This window comes from Doryrhamphus excisus, linkage group LG21 (genome assembly GCF_037039965.1).
Source record: "Doryrhamphus excisus strain RoL-2023G ecotype Guam linkage group LG21, RoL_Dexc_Guam_v1.1, whole genome shotgun sequence".
NCBI lineage: Eukaryota > Metazoa > Chordata > Actinopteri > Syngnathiformes > Syngnathidae > Doryrhamphus > Doryrhamphus excisus.
This window is the reverse complement of record NC_136377.1, coordinates 4818225-4834143: the sequence shown is the minus strand read 5'-3', so window position 1 is coordinate 4834143 and position 15919 is coordinate 4818225. Positions and strand designations below refer to the sequence as shown.

At 42.0% G+C, this 15919-nt stretch overlaps 1 protein-coding gene across 3 annotated transcripts in view; it reads left to right on the top strand.

The window, feature by feature from the left end:
* sgcd (sarcoglycan, delta (dystrophin-associated glycoprotein)) overlaps positions 1 to 15919 on the top strand; it is a 168392-nt gene that overhangs the window by 90931 nt on the left and 61542 nt on the right. For all 3 annotated transcript variants that reach the window (XM_058086773.2, XM_058086772.2, XM_058086771.2), the window contains exon 2: positions 14037 to 14222. In XM_058086773.2, coding sequence (XP_057942756.2) covers positions 14037 to 14222 — 186 coding nt within the window. The remainder of the gene's footprint in view (positions 1 to 14036; positions 14223 to 15919) is intronic.

The window sequence follows — 15919 nt, the reverse complement described above, 5'->3', positions numbered from 1 at the left end:
AAAAGTAATGATTTGAGTTTTGCAGCATTTGGAAAACTTAATATCTGATTTTTGTGGGGTGCCACCGGAAGTCTAGATATAGCCGAAAACCCTGCTTGTTAGCTAAAACGCGGCAAAGGTATCCAAAAAAAAGGTGTGATTGTCGAGTCCTACTCTTCCATGATGGCATTGTCCTGACTCAGAGCCAAATATTTGGCCGAAATCTCCCGGCAGCAACACAACCAATGTTGTAATGCTGCTAAGGAGTATAAACAGGCTACAGTAATCCCTCACCACTTTGTGCTTCAAATTTCACGGCTTCCCTCTATGAGTTTTTCAAAATATATTATACCAAATATGTTAAATGTTATGTATTTTTTTTACTTGAATTAAGAATTTTCAAAAATAAAATATAATTAAAATATAAATTTATGACACATTCAAGGACGTTGTGATATGTAGTAATGTCCACTGGTCACTAGGTGTCAGTAATATTACAGTAATGAGACAATAGCGCCACACGAAAATAACAACAAGGACGACTAAGACATGTGAGTCTATGTTATGTCTTATTTTCTGTTATTATGTTTACTATAGGGCGGCACGGTGGTAGAGTGGTTAGACCTCACAGCGAGGAGACCAGGGTTCAATTCCACCCTCGGCCATCTCTGTGTGGAGTTTGCATGTTCTCCCCGTGCATGCGTGGGTTTTCTCCGGGTACTCCGGTTTCCTCCCACGTACAGGCTGCACGGCCGCGAGTGGTTAGCGCGCAGGCCTCACAACTAGGAGACTGGAGTTTGATTCCACCCTCTGGGATCGGGAATTAGAATCTCTTGGCATCTCAAAAGAGTTTTTGTTTGCAACTCGTATTAGTACATGTTTGTAGGTAGGATATTTTAAAATTGCCTACATTTTATTCTTTGCAAGTTAAAAATGGCCCTCACTTTTTCACATATTTTAATTTATGATTGTATTTTATGTCCATATGTTCTGCGTACAGGCTGCACAGTGGTCGAGTGGTTAGCGTGCAGACCTCACAGCTAGGAGACCAGAGTTCGATTCCACCCTCGGCCATCTCTAAGTGGAGTTTGCATGTTCTCCCCGTGCATGCGTGGGTTTTCTCCGGGTACTCCGGTTTCCTCCCACATTCCAAAAACATGCTAGGTTAATTAGCGACTCCAAATTGTCCATAGGTATGAATGTGAGTGTGAATGGTTGTTTGTCTATATGTGCCCTGTGATTGGCTGGCGACCAGTCCAGGGTGTACACCGCCTCTCGTCCAAAGACAGCTGGGATAGGCTCCAGCACCCCCGCGACCCTTGTGAGGAAAAGCGGTAGAAAATGAATGAATGAATGTTTACTATACGTATATGTGTTGGGGCTCTAATAGTTTTGCTGTTTAGGACCTTCTAAATATGTTATTTTAATGTTCTAACTATGAAAATATTTGAATCCTACTTCACGGAAATTCACTTATCACTTATTCACTCCTCACTCATCACAACAACATCTCTATTATTTGTATGAATAGTCTAAATCAACAGAAAGAGGTCTTCCAAAAACTGGAAGGTTGACGGTTTGTTCCACCAAGTCACTGTCATTGTGTCCCTGGGCAAGGCACTTCACCCACATTGCCACCTGTACTGCAGTGCTTGCCCATGAGGCCGTTGGCGCAAATTGTCAGTCACGTTTCCATCAGACTACCCCAGGGCAGCTGTGTCTACAGATGTAACTTACCACACACCAGTGTGTGACTGAGGAGTGAATGAATAATGGCTTCACTTCATTGTGAAGTGCTTTGGGTGCCTTGAAAAGCGTTTTTAAACATTATTATTTCAGACATGGGTACAAATGGTGATTAATGAGGATTAATCTGATTCAAAAGCCTGAGTTATTACATAAGATGACTTTTCAAACTGCCTAAAGTATTTGTTAGCTATTTTCATTTTTATATTTCTCATCACAGAAAGAATTTGAGTGTGATATTTCTGATTTTCCGAGAAGTCTCCAATGCAACATTGACACTTCATTAGTAGCCTGCTCTTACTTATCACACAAAAGCAATTTCTTCAACGAAACCAACATTGAGATGTTGCTGCTGCTCTGCAAAAATACAACAAATTGATGCCTCAGGATTCAGCATGAATCTGCTCTCATTATCTCCATATTCACGAGGATTCTTCTGTAGAACTCTTCGACGGGACTGATGTCCACGCTTGATTAAGCTAATTGAGATGTGAGGCCAGATTTATGCTGAGGATGATCACGAACGAGGGAAGTTGCAGTTGGACAACAGAAAGTTGGCAAACTTTTATGATAAAGAACCCGAGTACGTTATGTCTGTGTATACAAATAGGGAATCAATACCTGAATAAAACTAATATTCCAATATGTCCAATATTCTTCAAATACTGATGAACTCATAAAATAATAGTCAGAAAATCAGGAGAAATTCCAACTCTTATAACATGCCCTGTTATAAAGGTACCCTATTAGGCAAAATTGACTCATTAATGATGTAACTGTAATTTGCACCCCAGTTTATGAACATCATATGCTGGTAAAATCTATCATCTCCCACCCATTCTACACATCTTCAATCATATGTCTATTTTGAAAAAATGGCGGAAGGTGAAATGGCAATTCCATGTTTGTAACTGTTACATTCGTGATGTATATTTGTGAAAAAATGAATCTAAAGATGCAAAAAACCTGACACCAATATCATGGTTTTATTGCGTGGCCTCTGACGCTAACTGCTACACAAATAACATTGGCAACGTCCGGCAACTTTGCAAATCCGATCAAAATAACAACATTTCCTGTATACAAGCCGCTACTTTTTTTCATATACTTTGAATCGTGTGGCTCATTTATGAGCATTTTCTAATTTCATGATATCTCCTATACGTGAGAACTGCTGCTATTTGTATTTATTCAACCTATTCGAAAAGGAAGGGTGTCATTTCTCAATGTAACCGTCTGACTCACGGTGTCATCTTTCAAAGAATGCTAAAATCATCACACAGCAATTTAACACAAGAAAAGTTCCTTTTTAAATTTTTAATTTGTCTTGTATATTTCTTAGCTACCCTTTGAATGTTTTTGCATTCTTTTTAAGATGGCACCATGAGACAGACTGTTATATTGACTAATGACCTCCTATGATTTCTGATGTGTTGACAAATTTATTGTCATGATTGGTTCCTGTCTACGGACTTGGGCGTGCAACAATCTTGAAGCTAGCCGATACAGTATACAATGTCATAGACAAACAAGAATAAACAGTTCACAAAAGAGCCTGCCCCCAATAGGGCTTACTAATAGGACTTAGAAACTGGATGTAGCGTCAAGACTAAATTTCAATATTCTGCTGTGGGACCTTTGAGACTTATGCACAAGTAAAATGTACCCCAGAATAAAAAAAAAAAAAAAGTTAGCTGTCCACCATCAGTCATTTAAAGCCCACTTGTTTCAAACTATATGGAAACTCCTCAGTGTGTTAACCTACTGCCCCCCCACCACCCACCCACCCACACACCCCCTCAGCAGCTGTCACACCACACACTTTTAAAACGTCTGCAAATAGAATCCACTCCCCAAATACCCTACGCCCTTCCAGCCCTTGACCGCGACTCCGTGTCTCCGTCTCAATGTTATTCATACCGTCTCCCTGCTTCAAGTGGGACCACCCGCCAAAAACGCCATCATTCTGCACCCGCTACTCACTTTAAAGGCCTAAATTTGTTAATATTTCAGTTAGTCCTTAAAAGGTGTCCTCGGTGAAACAATGGTTTCAATGTCCAAAACGGACTCTCTTTTTGGACGTTTATGACCGCTTTGATGTATTGCTTTGTTTTCCTTCCATGCACCTGATTTTCACTTTGTTTTTTCTTGGGTAGTTTCTTCAGGGTTTGTCCTTCAATGCGCTCAGTCTATGCCGAGCAAACACGCGGTGAGACGTACTAAGGAGTTTTGGAGTACCCAAGTGCATTCATGTTGCTGGGTTGGACGCTAAAGGTTGTTAGGGACACTTTTAAAAAAGACAAAATAGCAGATTTAGAAATCGTAGACCCTTGTGACCCTGAAGGGGACGTTTTTTGGGCATTGATCAGGCAGTAGAATGGTTTACTAATATTAAAAAATCAGTCATTTGTTTTGCTGACAATTGCTTTCTGATGCAAACTGGACTGGTTTTATGGGAAAATTGTTACAAGCAGGCAAGGTCGTGACCCCAAGATGCAGACACAGGAATGTTTTGCAGGTAAAAATACAAATTTTAATAACTGCAGGAAACAAAACAACTCGTCAACGACTAGCGTCATCAGTCAAGGAACCAAAACAACACACCTGAACCTAAATAGTTGAAAGGAAATTGTTAACAGGTGTGGAAGAAACGAGGACAGGAACTGAGCCACAACAGGAAGTGAATGGGAAAATAAGAGCGTTTAAAGAGGGACTAAATGGCAGACAAAATAAGAGCACAGAAACGGGTGACAAAAAAGGAGGAAAACAAAGAGCTGTCACAAGGGGGTGAAGTCCAGATCGTGATAAAAATAACATCATAAATGCTTCAAGTAATTGCTCTGTCTGTGGCTGTAGTCAACCTCCAGCTGTGAAAATCTTAGGCCGCCATGATATTGTCACTGAATAGAAGTAGTTTTAGCCCCGTCAGGTCAGTTCGAGGATTTAACAAAGGTGCTGCTTTGATGATTTGACGGATGTTTACTCTTCAATGTCACCTCATTAAAAGTCATACGATGACCATACATCTTCTGTCCTGAAATTGACGTCCACCCCCACCCCGGTCTCATTTATTAGGCAACTCTGTAACCACCGCCTCATTGTCTCAGCGTTTATAGCCATCTTTTGTTTGCTGCATCACGTCGCCTGACAGTGGAGCCAGACCGATGGCCACTTAACATGAACATTATAATTTCAGGCTAGCAAACGGCACACAGCATGGCGCATACCAATGATCAGTCAGCGAGCTTACACAAAACAACGCCAACAACCGGACCTTTAAATCGTGTTGAAAGTACACTTAAGATAAAACAGCGAGACAAGCAGTGTCCATTTGTGTGTTGGAATTGAGTCCAAAATGTGCATGTTTTGCATCCAGTAGCAAGTTTGGGTCATGCGTGGATAATAGGAAAATAGCCTCACAATGAAGGACGCTTTTTTTTACGTGGGTGAGATAACAAACAAGTAGAAAAAAAATGAAATTTCCGCCTCCACGCTTCTGCTTGGTTTGAACCCACCACTAATAATATTCTCTAATCTTTGTGGGTGGTAGAAGTAATGTGGGCTTTATTTAATTGTATTTTTGTCCTGTATTATAGTAAAAAAAAAAAAGTGCAGTAGAACCTCCAGAATTAACACAATCTGCTACATGATGCTTAAATGTTTAACTGAGGTAAATATAATTAGGAATCGATCGTGTATTGCATTGTATTAATTGTATTAATTGAGGTTTTCTTCCTAATTAATGTAATATTTACATAGTTTAGAGCAGAGAAACCTGCTATAAATAGTTTTTTAACATTATTAGAGCTCTCTAGACATGAACTAACACCCCTATAGTCACCATTAAACTCGTATTTCCCAATATAGTAGACATGACAAGAGTAAATAAGCCATTTCAGACAGTTGGGTGTTGGGAGTTGAATTTTAGGTTGCCATGGGTTACAGAGATTTTTTTTTTAGGGATCGTTCTGCATGCAAGATATTCCTCACGAGTGTCGCAGGGGTGCTGGAGCCTATCCCAGCTGTCTTTGGGCGAGAGGCGGGGTACAACCTGGACTGGTCGCCAGCCAATCACAGAGCACATATAGACAAACAACCATTCACACTCACATTCATACCTATGGACAATTTGGAGTTGCTAATTAACCTAGCATGTTTTTGGAGAGAACATGCAAACTCCACACAGAGATGGCCGAGGGTGGAATTGAACCCTGGTCTCTTAGCTGTGAGGTCTGCGCGCTAACCACTCGACCACCGTGCCGCCCGCATGCAAGATAATACAAAGATAATAAAAGCCTGTTGTTCCGGCGTTCTGTCTCACTGAACAGTGCAGTACAGTAACATTACTGACACCTAGTGGCCAGTGCAGAATATTACACATCATTCACTGTGTCTTTTAATGTGTCTTCTGAATGCCTGGTATTTGTACAATAATAAAACAATACAGCACTAATATTGTATTTGTGTAATTGGAGTATTCGTCACTACCACTAAAGGTGATGTAGATGCGTATTTCCTTTATTGCTTACTTTTATCTCCTTTCAAATGATTTAAAACCCAATTTCTTTCAGCACAGTCATTTATTGTTCAATGGCGATTAATTAACTTTAAGCGTAGAGTGTTTGCGCCGGCTAAAAGGAGTGTTTTATAAACTTTTTTTTCAGCATAGAAACCATCCGTTTGGCTCAAAGCAATTACATTGTGTTGTTAATTATCGAGATACCGATGGAAATTAATCACAGTGAAAATGAAATGTTGCGTACATGGTATCTTCACGCTCCCCCGTGGGCCAATCGCTACACTTTAATGGAAAAATGGTGTTGAGATAAAGATGGAGACGTCACACGGAGGGGCAGGTCAACTCCACGTAGCTCGCCACCCCCCCCCACCACCACCACAAGAAAGACAGTGATGCTAAATTGCTTTTCCCTTATTTTCCTCCCTTGTTTTTATTTCTTTATTTATTTATCGCTCTTTTGTATTCACGCTTCCCCACTTGGTCCCTGGCGGTGAGAGGCTAACCTCTTCATCATCATTGTGTCATGAACCATAAACACTCATATGCTCATAGGTGGAGGAGCCTCCAGGCGAGAAAGCAGCACAGAAATAATAATAATAACACAACAGCGGAACCTCGCTTTTAGAACACATCGTCAAATCTGGAGTATCAGCGACATTTTCTGGGTAAAAATGTCATACCATAAAGGGGGTCGGCATATCATGCATCATCATCATGACCGGTGACATGAGTTGAGGTTCATGGCTGGTGAGGCACTGCCTACTTTGAAGCTTTTTTTTTTTTTTATGTTAATACAGTGTTTTTTTGGAAATTTTGACACAGTTTGGGATAGGCTCCAGCACCCCCACGACCCTCGTTTAGCTTGCTAGTATGCTGTACTTAAGGCCGTGGCAGTGATGCAATAGAAATGTGGTGTAAGCAAAGAATTATAGGAGTGTAAATGTGACTGTAGGGGTGTTATTTTAATGCCTACAGGGCTCTACTAATGGTTATTCATTCATTTTCCCATATCCCCACGAGGGTCGCGGGGGGTGCTGGAGCCTATCCCAGCTGGGTACACCCTGGACTGGTGTCCAGCCAATCACATATAGACAAACAACCATTCACACTCACATTCATACCGATGGACAATTTGGAGTCGCTAATTAACCTAGCATGTTTTTGGAATGTGGGAGGAAACCGGAGTACCCGGAAAAAACCCACACCCACATTTTCTGGGTAAAAATGTCATACCATAAAGGGGGTCGGCATATCATGCATCATCATCATGACCGGTGACATGAGTTGAGGTTCATGGCTGGTGAGGCACTGCCTACTTTGAAGCTAGTTTTTTTTTTTTTTTTAAAGTTAATACAGTGTTTTTTTTGGAAATTTTGACAGTTTGCTTACATTTTCCGGTTAGCATCCACAAATTGTGGCTCGGATGCTGGAAAGTGGAAGGTTGGCGATTCGATCCTCCACATTGGTGCATGAATGTGAATGAATATTTAGCGAGCAGCCACGTTTCCAACAGGGCAGCTGTGTCTACAGATGTAGTTTACCACTCGCATGTGACTGAGGAAATGAGTTAAATAGTTTTTTTTTTTACATTAGAGCTCTCTAGACATGAACTAACACCCCTATAGTCACCATTAAACTCGTATTTCCCAATATAGTAGACATGACAAGAGTAAATAAGCCATTTCAGACAGTTGGGTGTTGAGAGTTGAGTTTTAGGTTGCCGTGGGTTACAGAGATTTTTTTTAGGGATTGTTCTGCATGCAAGATATTCATTCATTCATTCATTATCTACTGCATTTCCTCACGAGGGTCGCAGGGGTGCTGGAGCCTATCCCAGCTGTCTTTGGGCGAGAGGCGGGGTACAACCTGGACTGGTGGCCAGCCAATCACAGGGCACATATAGACAAACAACCATTCACACTCACATTCATACCTATGGACAATTTGGAGTCGCTAATTAACCTAGCATGTTTTTGGAATGTGGGAGGAGTACCCGGAGAAAACCCACGCATGCACGGGGAGAACATGCAAACTGCACACAGAGATGGCCGAGGGTGGAATTGAACCCTGGTCTCCTAGCTGTGAGGTCTGCGCGCTAACCGCCGTGCCGCCCGCATGCAAGATAATACAAAGATAATAAAAGCCTGTTGTTCAGGCGTTCTGTCTCACTGAACAGTACAGTACAGTAACATTACTGACACCTAGTGGCCAGTGCAGAATATTACACATCATTCACTGTGTCTTTTAATGTGTCTTCTGAATGCCTGGTATTTGTATTTTTGTTCATTTAGCCATTTTAGCTTTTTTTTCTGACATGAATATGACTACTAGCTCGTTAGTGAGTCGCATAAGAAGCTAATGTAGCACGTGTTAGCCACACAGAAATTTCCAGAATACACAACAGCGGAACCACACTGGTGCATGAATGTGAATGAATATTTGACGAGCAGCCACGTTTCCAATAGGGCAGCTGTGTCTACAGATGTAGCTTACCACTCGCATGTGACTGAGGAAATGAGTTAATTGCGGTCTTTTTCCCTGTCAAGTCGGTTCTCCGCCACAAGAAGTTGCCCGGTTAGTGCTTTTATCCTATCATATTTCCACAGTTAAACCTCGCTGCATTATAAACCGCCCCCCGGGGTCTCGGCCATCATACTTTCAATGCAGCAGAGAGGAAAGCGGTCATTGGCCAACAGCAGGTCCTGGTACTGATCCACAAGCAGACTATAAAAAGGCCTAATGGGCAGCTGCCTTGCTGTTTGGCAATCACCAATCAGCCAATAACATTTTGTAAAAGCTCATTTCCAACTATGTAATCAGAGCCACGCTTTGTTTTGGATTCTGGCTTCCTTCACCCTCTGGTTGGTTGAACAGCAGAAACATGATCCAATACTTTGTTTTGCCTCTAATTTGTTTCCCTCCCATCAAGTCTTCATTTCACTCAATGGAAATTAAAATCTAATCAAACGGTATTATTATTTTTTTAGTGCTTGAGGCGATAAAGCTATTAAAAATAGCCTCCAAAAAATGCCAAGTTGTCACCATGCCTTTGTTTCTCTCCACATGGATTAGTCTCCGCCCCCCCCGCCGCCAATCCTCCCCCCACCAAAGTTGAAGCTAGTGCAAATAATCTGAATTTCCACTGTTCGCTTTTCCTCTCGCCGCCTCTTCATCTCCTTCTTGTCCATCATTCTCTTCATCTGCCGTCAAATCCCAATGAAAACCCGAGCCGGGCGCCTCCTTGTCTTAGGCCATTTGTTTCAGTTAGCAGCGAATGCGTGCTGTTGTCAAAAACAATTCACTCCTGTGGCCGGTGGCGCCACGTACACTCCTAAACCAGCGTGGACTGTAAATTGTATTTTAGCCAGAGAGTTATTAGGGCCATTACGGCGGCGCTTGAAGTGCCTCCTCATCCTCACAGTCACGCAATTAGAATGATCATTAATCGCTATCAGCACATCGACGGGGCAGACGAGACATAATGGAGTTATGCTCAGCGTATGGGCCAATGAATCAACACCATCGCTAACTAAACTGTCTGTTACGGTTCTCTGACAGGAATGCGCTTAGAAATTGGCTGATGTGTTTTTTTTTTCCATTGGCGAGCAAAGTAATTTCAATCCAGCTGAGTTTGAGAGTTTACATTTACTATTCTAAAACCGGTTTAGATTGGTGGATGAGTGGTTAGCACGCAGGCCTCACAGCTAGGAAACCCAAGTTCAATTCCACCCTTGGAGTTTGCATGTTCTCCCCGTGCATGCGTGGGTTTTCTCCCAGTACTCCGGTTTCCTCCCACATTCCAAAAACATGCTAGGTTAATTAGCGACTCCAAATTGTCCATAGGTATGAATGTGAGTGTGAATGGTTGTTTGTCTATATGTGCACTGTGATTGGCTGGCCACCAGTCCAGGGTGTACCCAGCTGGGATAGGCTCCAGCACCCCCGCGACCCTCGTGGGGATAAGAGGTAGAAAATGAATGAATAACCATTAGTAGAGCCCTGTAGATATTAAAGTAACACCCCTACAGTCACATTTACACACCTATAATTCTTTGCTTACACCACATTTCTATTGCATGGACTATGGCATCACTGCCATGGCCTTAAGTACAGCATGCTAGCAAGCTAACAAGTTCATTCATTCATTCATTTTCTACTGCTTATCCTCACAAGGGTCGCGGGGGTGCTGGAGCCTATCGCAGCTGTCTTCGGGCGAGAGGCGGGGTGCCAATCACAGGGCACATATAGACAAACAACCATTCACACTCACATTCATACCTACGGACAATTTGGAGTCGCTAATTAACCTAGCATGTTTTTGGAATGTGGGAGGAAACCGGAGTACCCGTAGAAAACCCACACATGCACGAGGAGAACATGCAAACTCCACACAGAGATGGCCGAGGGTGGAATTGAACCCAGCCGCGAGGTCTGCACGCTAACCACTCGAGCGCCGTGCCGCCCCTAACAAGTTAGCATCCAATTTATTTGTGCTAAACTTAAAGGATTTCACACAAAAGGGAGGAAGAAGGAGAAAGTAAAAACCCAAAAATGTACCACTTCCACACATAATGGGAGGATAACTTTTTTTTACTCTATGGTGATGGTAATGTGATGGAAAGTCATTAATATGATGCCTGGTGTCCAGAATACTACATGCCACTTGTATTTCAATATATTTGACTTACAACGGGCCATCATTTATTCATTAGTTCAGTTTTGAACCGCATTGTGCCCCCCCACCTCTCACCTAAAGTCAGCTGGCATGGGATCCAGGTGACCCGTGACCGTAATGAGGGCAAGCGACATATAAAATGTATTGATGAATGGGTCTCCTCTACGGCCGTATGTTTGTATGCCGATTCCTAAGCTTTGTTTCTTTCCTTTTTACCTCTGGAATAACAACATAAGGACATTCAGAGATGCTAAAATTCAACATCAAATCCTCTTTTTATGTTCCTGAATGATTGCTGGAGATAAACACAAATGTGAACAACAGATTTTTTTTTTTTTTTTTTTTATTCGGCAGTAGCCTTTTTTTCCTCATCATTACCAGCCAGGTTTTATTGTCCTTACTTGCTGGCCCTTTGCAGATGAGCCAAGCGTGCTTAATACTTACAGACACTAAAACGCCTCCCAAATCACAGTAAACAGAATAACGAGTTTTGTCCCAACAAATCTGCTTTCCATAACAATAAGAACGAAAGAAAAAAAAAAAACCAGAAAGCGAAGCTGCAGGCTAAAATGTGCTTAAATAGATGAGTAACTTCCTCATTCTGTCTTATGTTTATTCCTAATCTGGTGCACAAGCAGAGGATGTTTTTGTGTCTTTGTTGTGTATGCTAAGTCGCTTTAACACGCTCGTCAGCGGCACGACGCCGCACTTAATGAGGATCATTTGGCAGAGTCCAGACTACTTTCAAGGCTTCCATGTTACAGCCGAGCTAATGAAGAGAGAAAACACACAGATTGTCATCACACGCGTTTTTTAAAACTGGCACGCCCCAGGCAACGCCATAATGAACTAACGTCACCATTGCTAACGCCACGGAAACTGACTTCATCCCAGGTTTGATCCTGGATTAGATTCAGCATGGACAGAACCAGATAGGATGACAAAAGACAGGTGTACAGGAACCATCTGAGCATCTGAGCGAAGTGGAAGTCACGTTGCCAGGCTTACTCTGAACCGCGCCCTGTTGTGATGAAGACATTTTGGACTTAAATTAAACTGAGCACAAAAAATAAACCTCCAAAGCAAACCAAGAAAGAGAGTTTGGGGAATATACAACAACACATAGCAATTAGTGTGATAACTCTCCTCCAAGAACAAATTATGTTGTTTTTGGTTTTATGGCAAAAACTGTTCAAATTTATACCTTGAAAGGGAGAAAAACACAAACAATCATGGCGTCCTTTTTTTTGTCTCTCTGCTAGCTTTAAAATGCTGTTAGCTAAATATCATTCATTCATTCATTTTCTACCGCTTATCCTCACGAGGGTCGCAGGGGGGTGCTGGAGCCTATCCCAGCTGTCTTGGGGGCGAGAGGCGGGGTACACCCTGGACTGGTTGCCAGCCAATCACAGGGCACATATAGACAAACAACCATTCACACTCACATTCATACCTATGGACAATTTGGAGTCGCTAATTAACCTAGCATGTTTTTGGAATGTGGGAGGAAACCGGAGTACCAGAAAAAAACCCACGCATGCACGGGGAGAACATGCAAACTCCACACAGAGATTAGCTAAATATCGTTGTAGCATAAATAAAAACAGCTCTGCTAGCATGTATAGCGCTGGTGAGTACAACATGAAGATGTTTCACATCAACAGCTCTGTGGGAACATTTTAAAGTGCATGCAGAGGTAAATAAATATGCTGGATGCAGACTCACTCCACTGGCGTTAAAATAAATACATCAGGAGGTTGCCTACAGCCACAGCTGTAAGAAAGCACTAGCATTCAATTTATTTGTGCTAAACTTAAAGGATTTCACACAAAGGGGGGAAGAAGGAGAAAGTAAGAAGCCAAAAATGTACCACTTCCACACATAATGGGAGGATAACTTTTTTTTTTACTCTATGGTGATGGTAATGTGATGGAAAGTCATGTCTCATCAATGTTTTGCGTCATTACTATGATGCCTGGTACCTGGAGAAAACCCACACATGCACGGGAAGAACATGCAAACTCCACACAGTGATGGCCGAGGGTGGAATTGAACCCTGGGCTCCTAGCTGTGAGGTCTGTGCGCTAACCACTCGACTGCCGTGCCGCCCCTAACAAGTTAGCATCCAATTTATTTGTGCTAAACTTAAAGGATTTCACACAAAGGGGGGAAGAAGGAGAAAGTAAGAAGCCAAAAATGTACCACTTCCACACATAATGGGAGGATAACTTTTTTTTTACTCTATGGTGATGGTAATGTGATGGAAAGTCATGTCTCATCAATGTTTTGCGTCATTACTATGATGCCTGGTACTTGGAGAAAACCCACACATGCACGGGGAGAACATGCAAACTCCACACAGTGATGGCCGAGGGTGGAATTGAACCCTGGGCTCCTAGCTGTGAGGTCTGTGCGTTAACCACTCGGCTGCCGTGCCGCCCCTAACAAGTTAGCATCCAATTTATTTGTGCTAAACTTAAAGGATTTCACACAAAGGGGGGAAGAAGGAGAAAGTAAGAAGCCAAAAATGTACCACTTCCACACATAATGAGAGGATAACTTTTTTTTTTTTACTCTATGGTGATGGTAATGTGATGGAAAGTCATGTCTCATGAATGTTTTGCGTCATTACTATGATGCCTGGTACCTGGAGAAAACCCACACATGCACGGGAAGAACATGCAAACTCCACACAGGGGTGGAATTGAACCCTGGTCTCCTAGCTGACAATCTGTTATGTTCATACAAAAAAAAATGTTCTTGAAAAATGCTTTGAGGTTGACATGACGCCGCAGTCGTCAAAACATCACTTCATGCAGGATTCATGTGTCAAGGGCCAATTAGCAGAGCCGCGTCTCGCCTCTCGAAATGTCAACAAGAAGACTGAATAACCGTACTTGATGCTAGCTGCTAAAATTCAGCGCAAAGTCGGTCCACAAGGACCAAAAGTCACTTTAACTTACGAGACTGTCATATCAATTAGGCGCCCGAGTAGAAGTCATTTGCATAATGAGGTCGCTAATGTCGCTGTAAGAGCAGCGCCGGCTTTGTAATTAACGACAAAATGCTGACTTGCCCTGAGTCATGGTGACCTCCTCCCTCTGTGTCCTTCACCAGATGACCCAGGAACAGTGCAGTCATAGGAACAATGTCCAGACTTCAGAGAAACCACAAGTGTACAAAGTGGGAATCTACGGCTGGAGGAAACGCTGCCTTTACTTCTTTGTGCTGCTGCTGATGATCCTCATCCTCATCAACCTGGCGCTCACCATCTGGATCCTCAAGGTCATGAACTTCACCATCGTGAGTACGCTTTTGATTACTTGAACACAGAGGCGCTATGCTGTTTTTTATGATGGGTTAAAGATCCTTTAAATGCCAATTCTGATGGTTTTTAAGAAGTTACCCTAAAAGGCTAGTCAAAGATCCTCTACTGTAGGGATGGGTTAACCGCGCGCCAAGAGGCAAACTGTAGCGTGTACGAAAAAACATTCCAAACAACACAAGACGTACAGTAAGTATGACAATCAAATATCTAACCATGCCAAAAAAAAACACCCATATATTCCTACCGCAAAGCATGCTGGGTAGCCTTTTGCCACGTGTTTTTGCTCGATTTCAAAATATATTGAGCAGCCCGTCAGATGAGTAAAGAAGAAGGATGTAATATACGATTTATAGCCAATGTTTTATTGTTCATAGTTTATATTGTTGTTGCAGCTGGACTACCCAGCATGCCTTGCTAGCGTTTGTAATTATCAATTGTAAGCTACGTGTAATCTTTAGTGGTTGGTTGTCATCTAGTTGACTTATGTGATGTGATACTTGTTTTGTTGCACCGTGAGCAAGTATTGTTCTGTTTGACAGATGCCGTGTTTTTAAGAACCTACTGCAAAAAGTTAAAGATCCTTTACTGGAGAGGTGTGATGTTTTTAAGGCTCAACTATGAAAACACATGGTCAAAGATCCTCTATATGACAAGCGTACTCTGTTTGTTGTTTTTAAGGCTGTCCTGTGAAAGTGCTAGTTAAAGATCTTTTTTTTTAAGGATCTACTATCAAATGCAAGTCCAAGATCCTCTGTACGACAGGAGCCTTGTCTGTTTTTGAGGAGGGGGTCGGCAACCTTTATCATCAATAGAGCCATTTTGACTCCTCGAACAGTAAAGATTGTGCATTTCTTTCATTTTCTGAATAATTAATAATAATAATAGCGCTGACTGGGGGAGCAACAACAAGGAGGCTGAAGATACTAAACCTGGAGCGGTGGGTTGCCAACCCCTGACCTAGTCTAAAGACGCGAGTCAAAGATCCTTTATATAGCATATAGCAGTGATTTTTTTAACCACTGTGCCGCGGCACACTAGTGTACCTTGAGAAACCGTCAGGTGTGCCGTGAGGAATTATCCAATATCACTTTTTATAGTTAACATTTATTAATCATCATTTGCAAATATTATGTCAATAGCCATGAATATATGGACCCAAATATTCCAACTGCATTTGGTTTATTTGCTCAAACGGAAAGAATTGAACAGGGATGGAATATTCCTTTAACCAATCCGATTGAGGTATCTTGTACCCGCTCAAACGGAAATTTGTCAAACTGCGTTCTTCTACCTGGTGTTTTTCTTCTTCTGTTGTTTATTGGCGGTTAGCAAGCAGCTTTCGTGTGCATTAGCGCCATCTGTGGAACAGAATCTAAACCCTTCTATACGCCATTCACAAGTCCAGTTTTATTAAAAAAAGAAAATATATATCTATATAAAACATGTCCTGAGTTTAATTATAAAATATTAGCAAGATTGAATTTGATCTTTTCCTGTTTAAATTGATCCCGGGTGCGTTCTTTCAGCGCATGCTCAGATATGACGTAACACGCAGATCCAGACGTTCTTCACTTTTAAAAATGGAGGCCAGCAATCGGCACTGGACTAAGCAAAGTTTGTTTTTGATTCAAACTAAATTTCAAGACTGGACAGACGAAAAACTGGCAATACG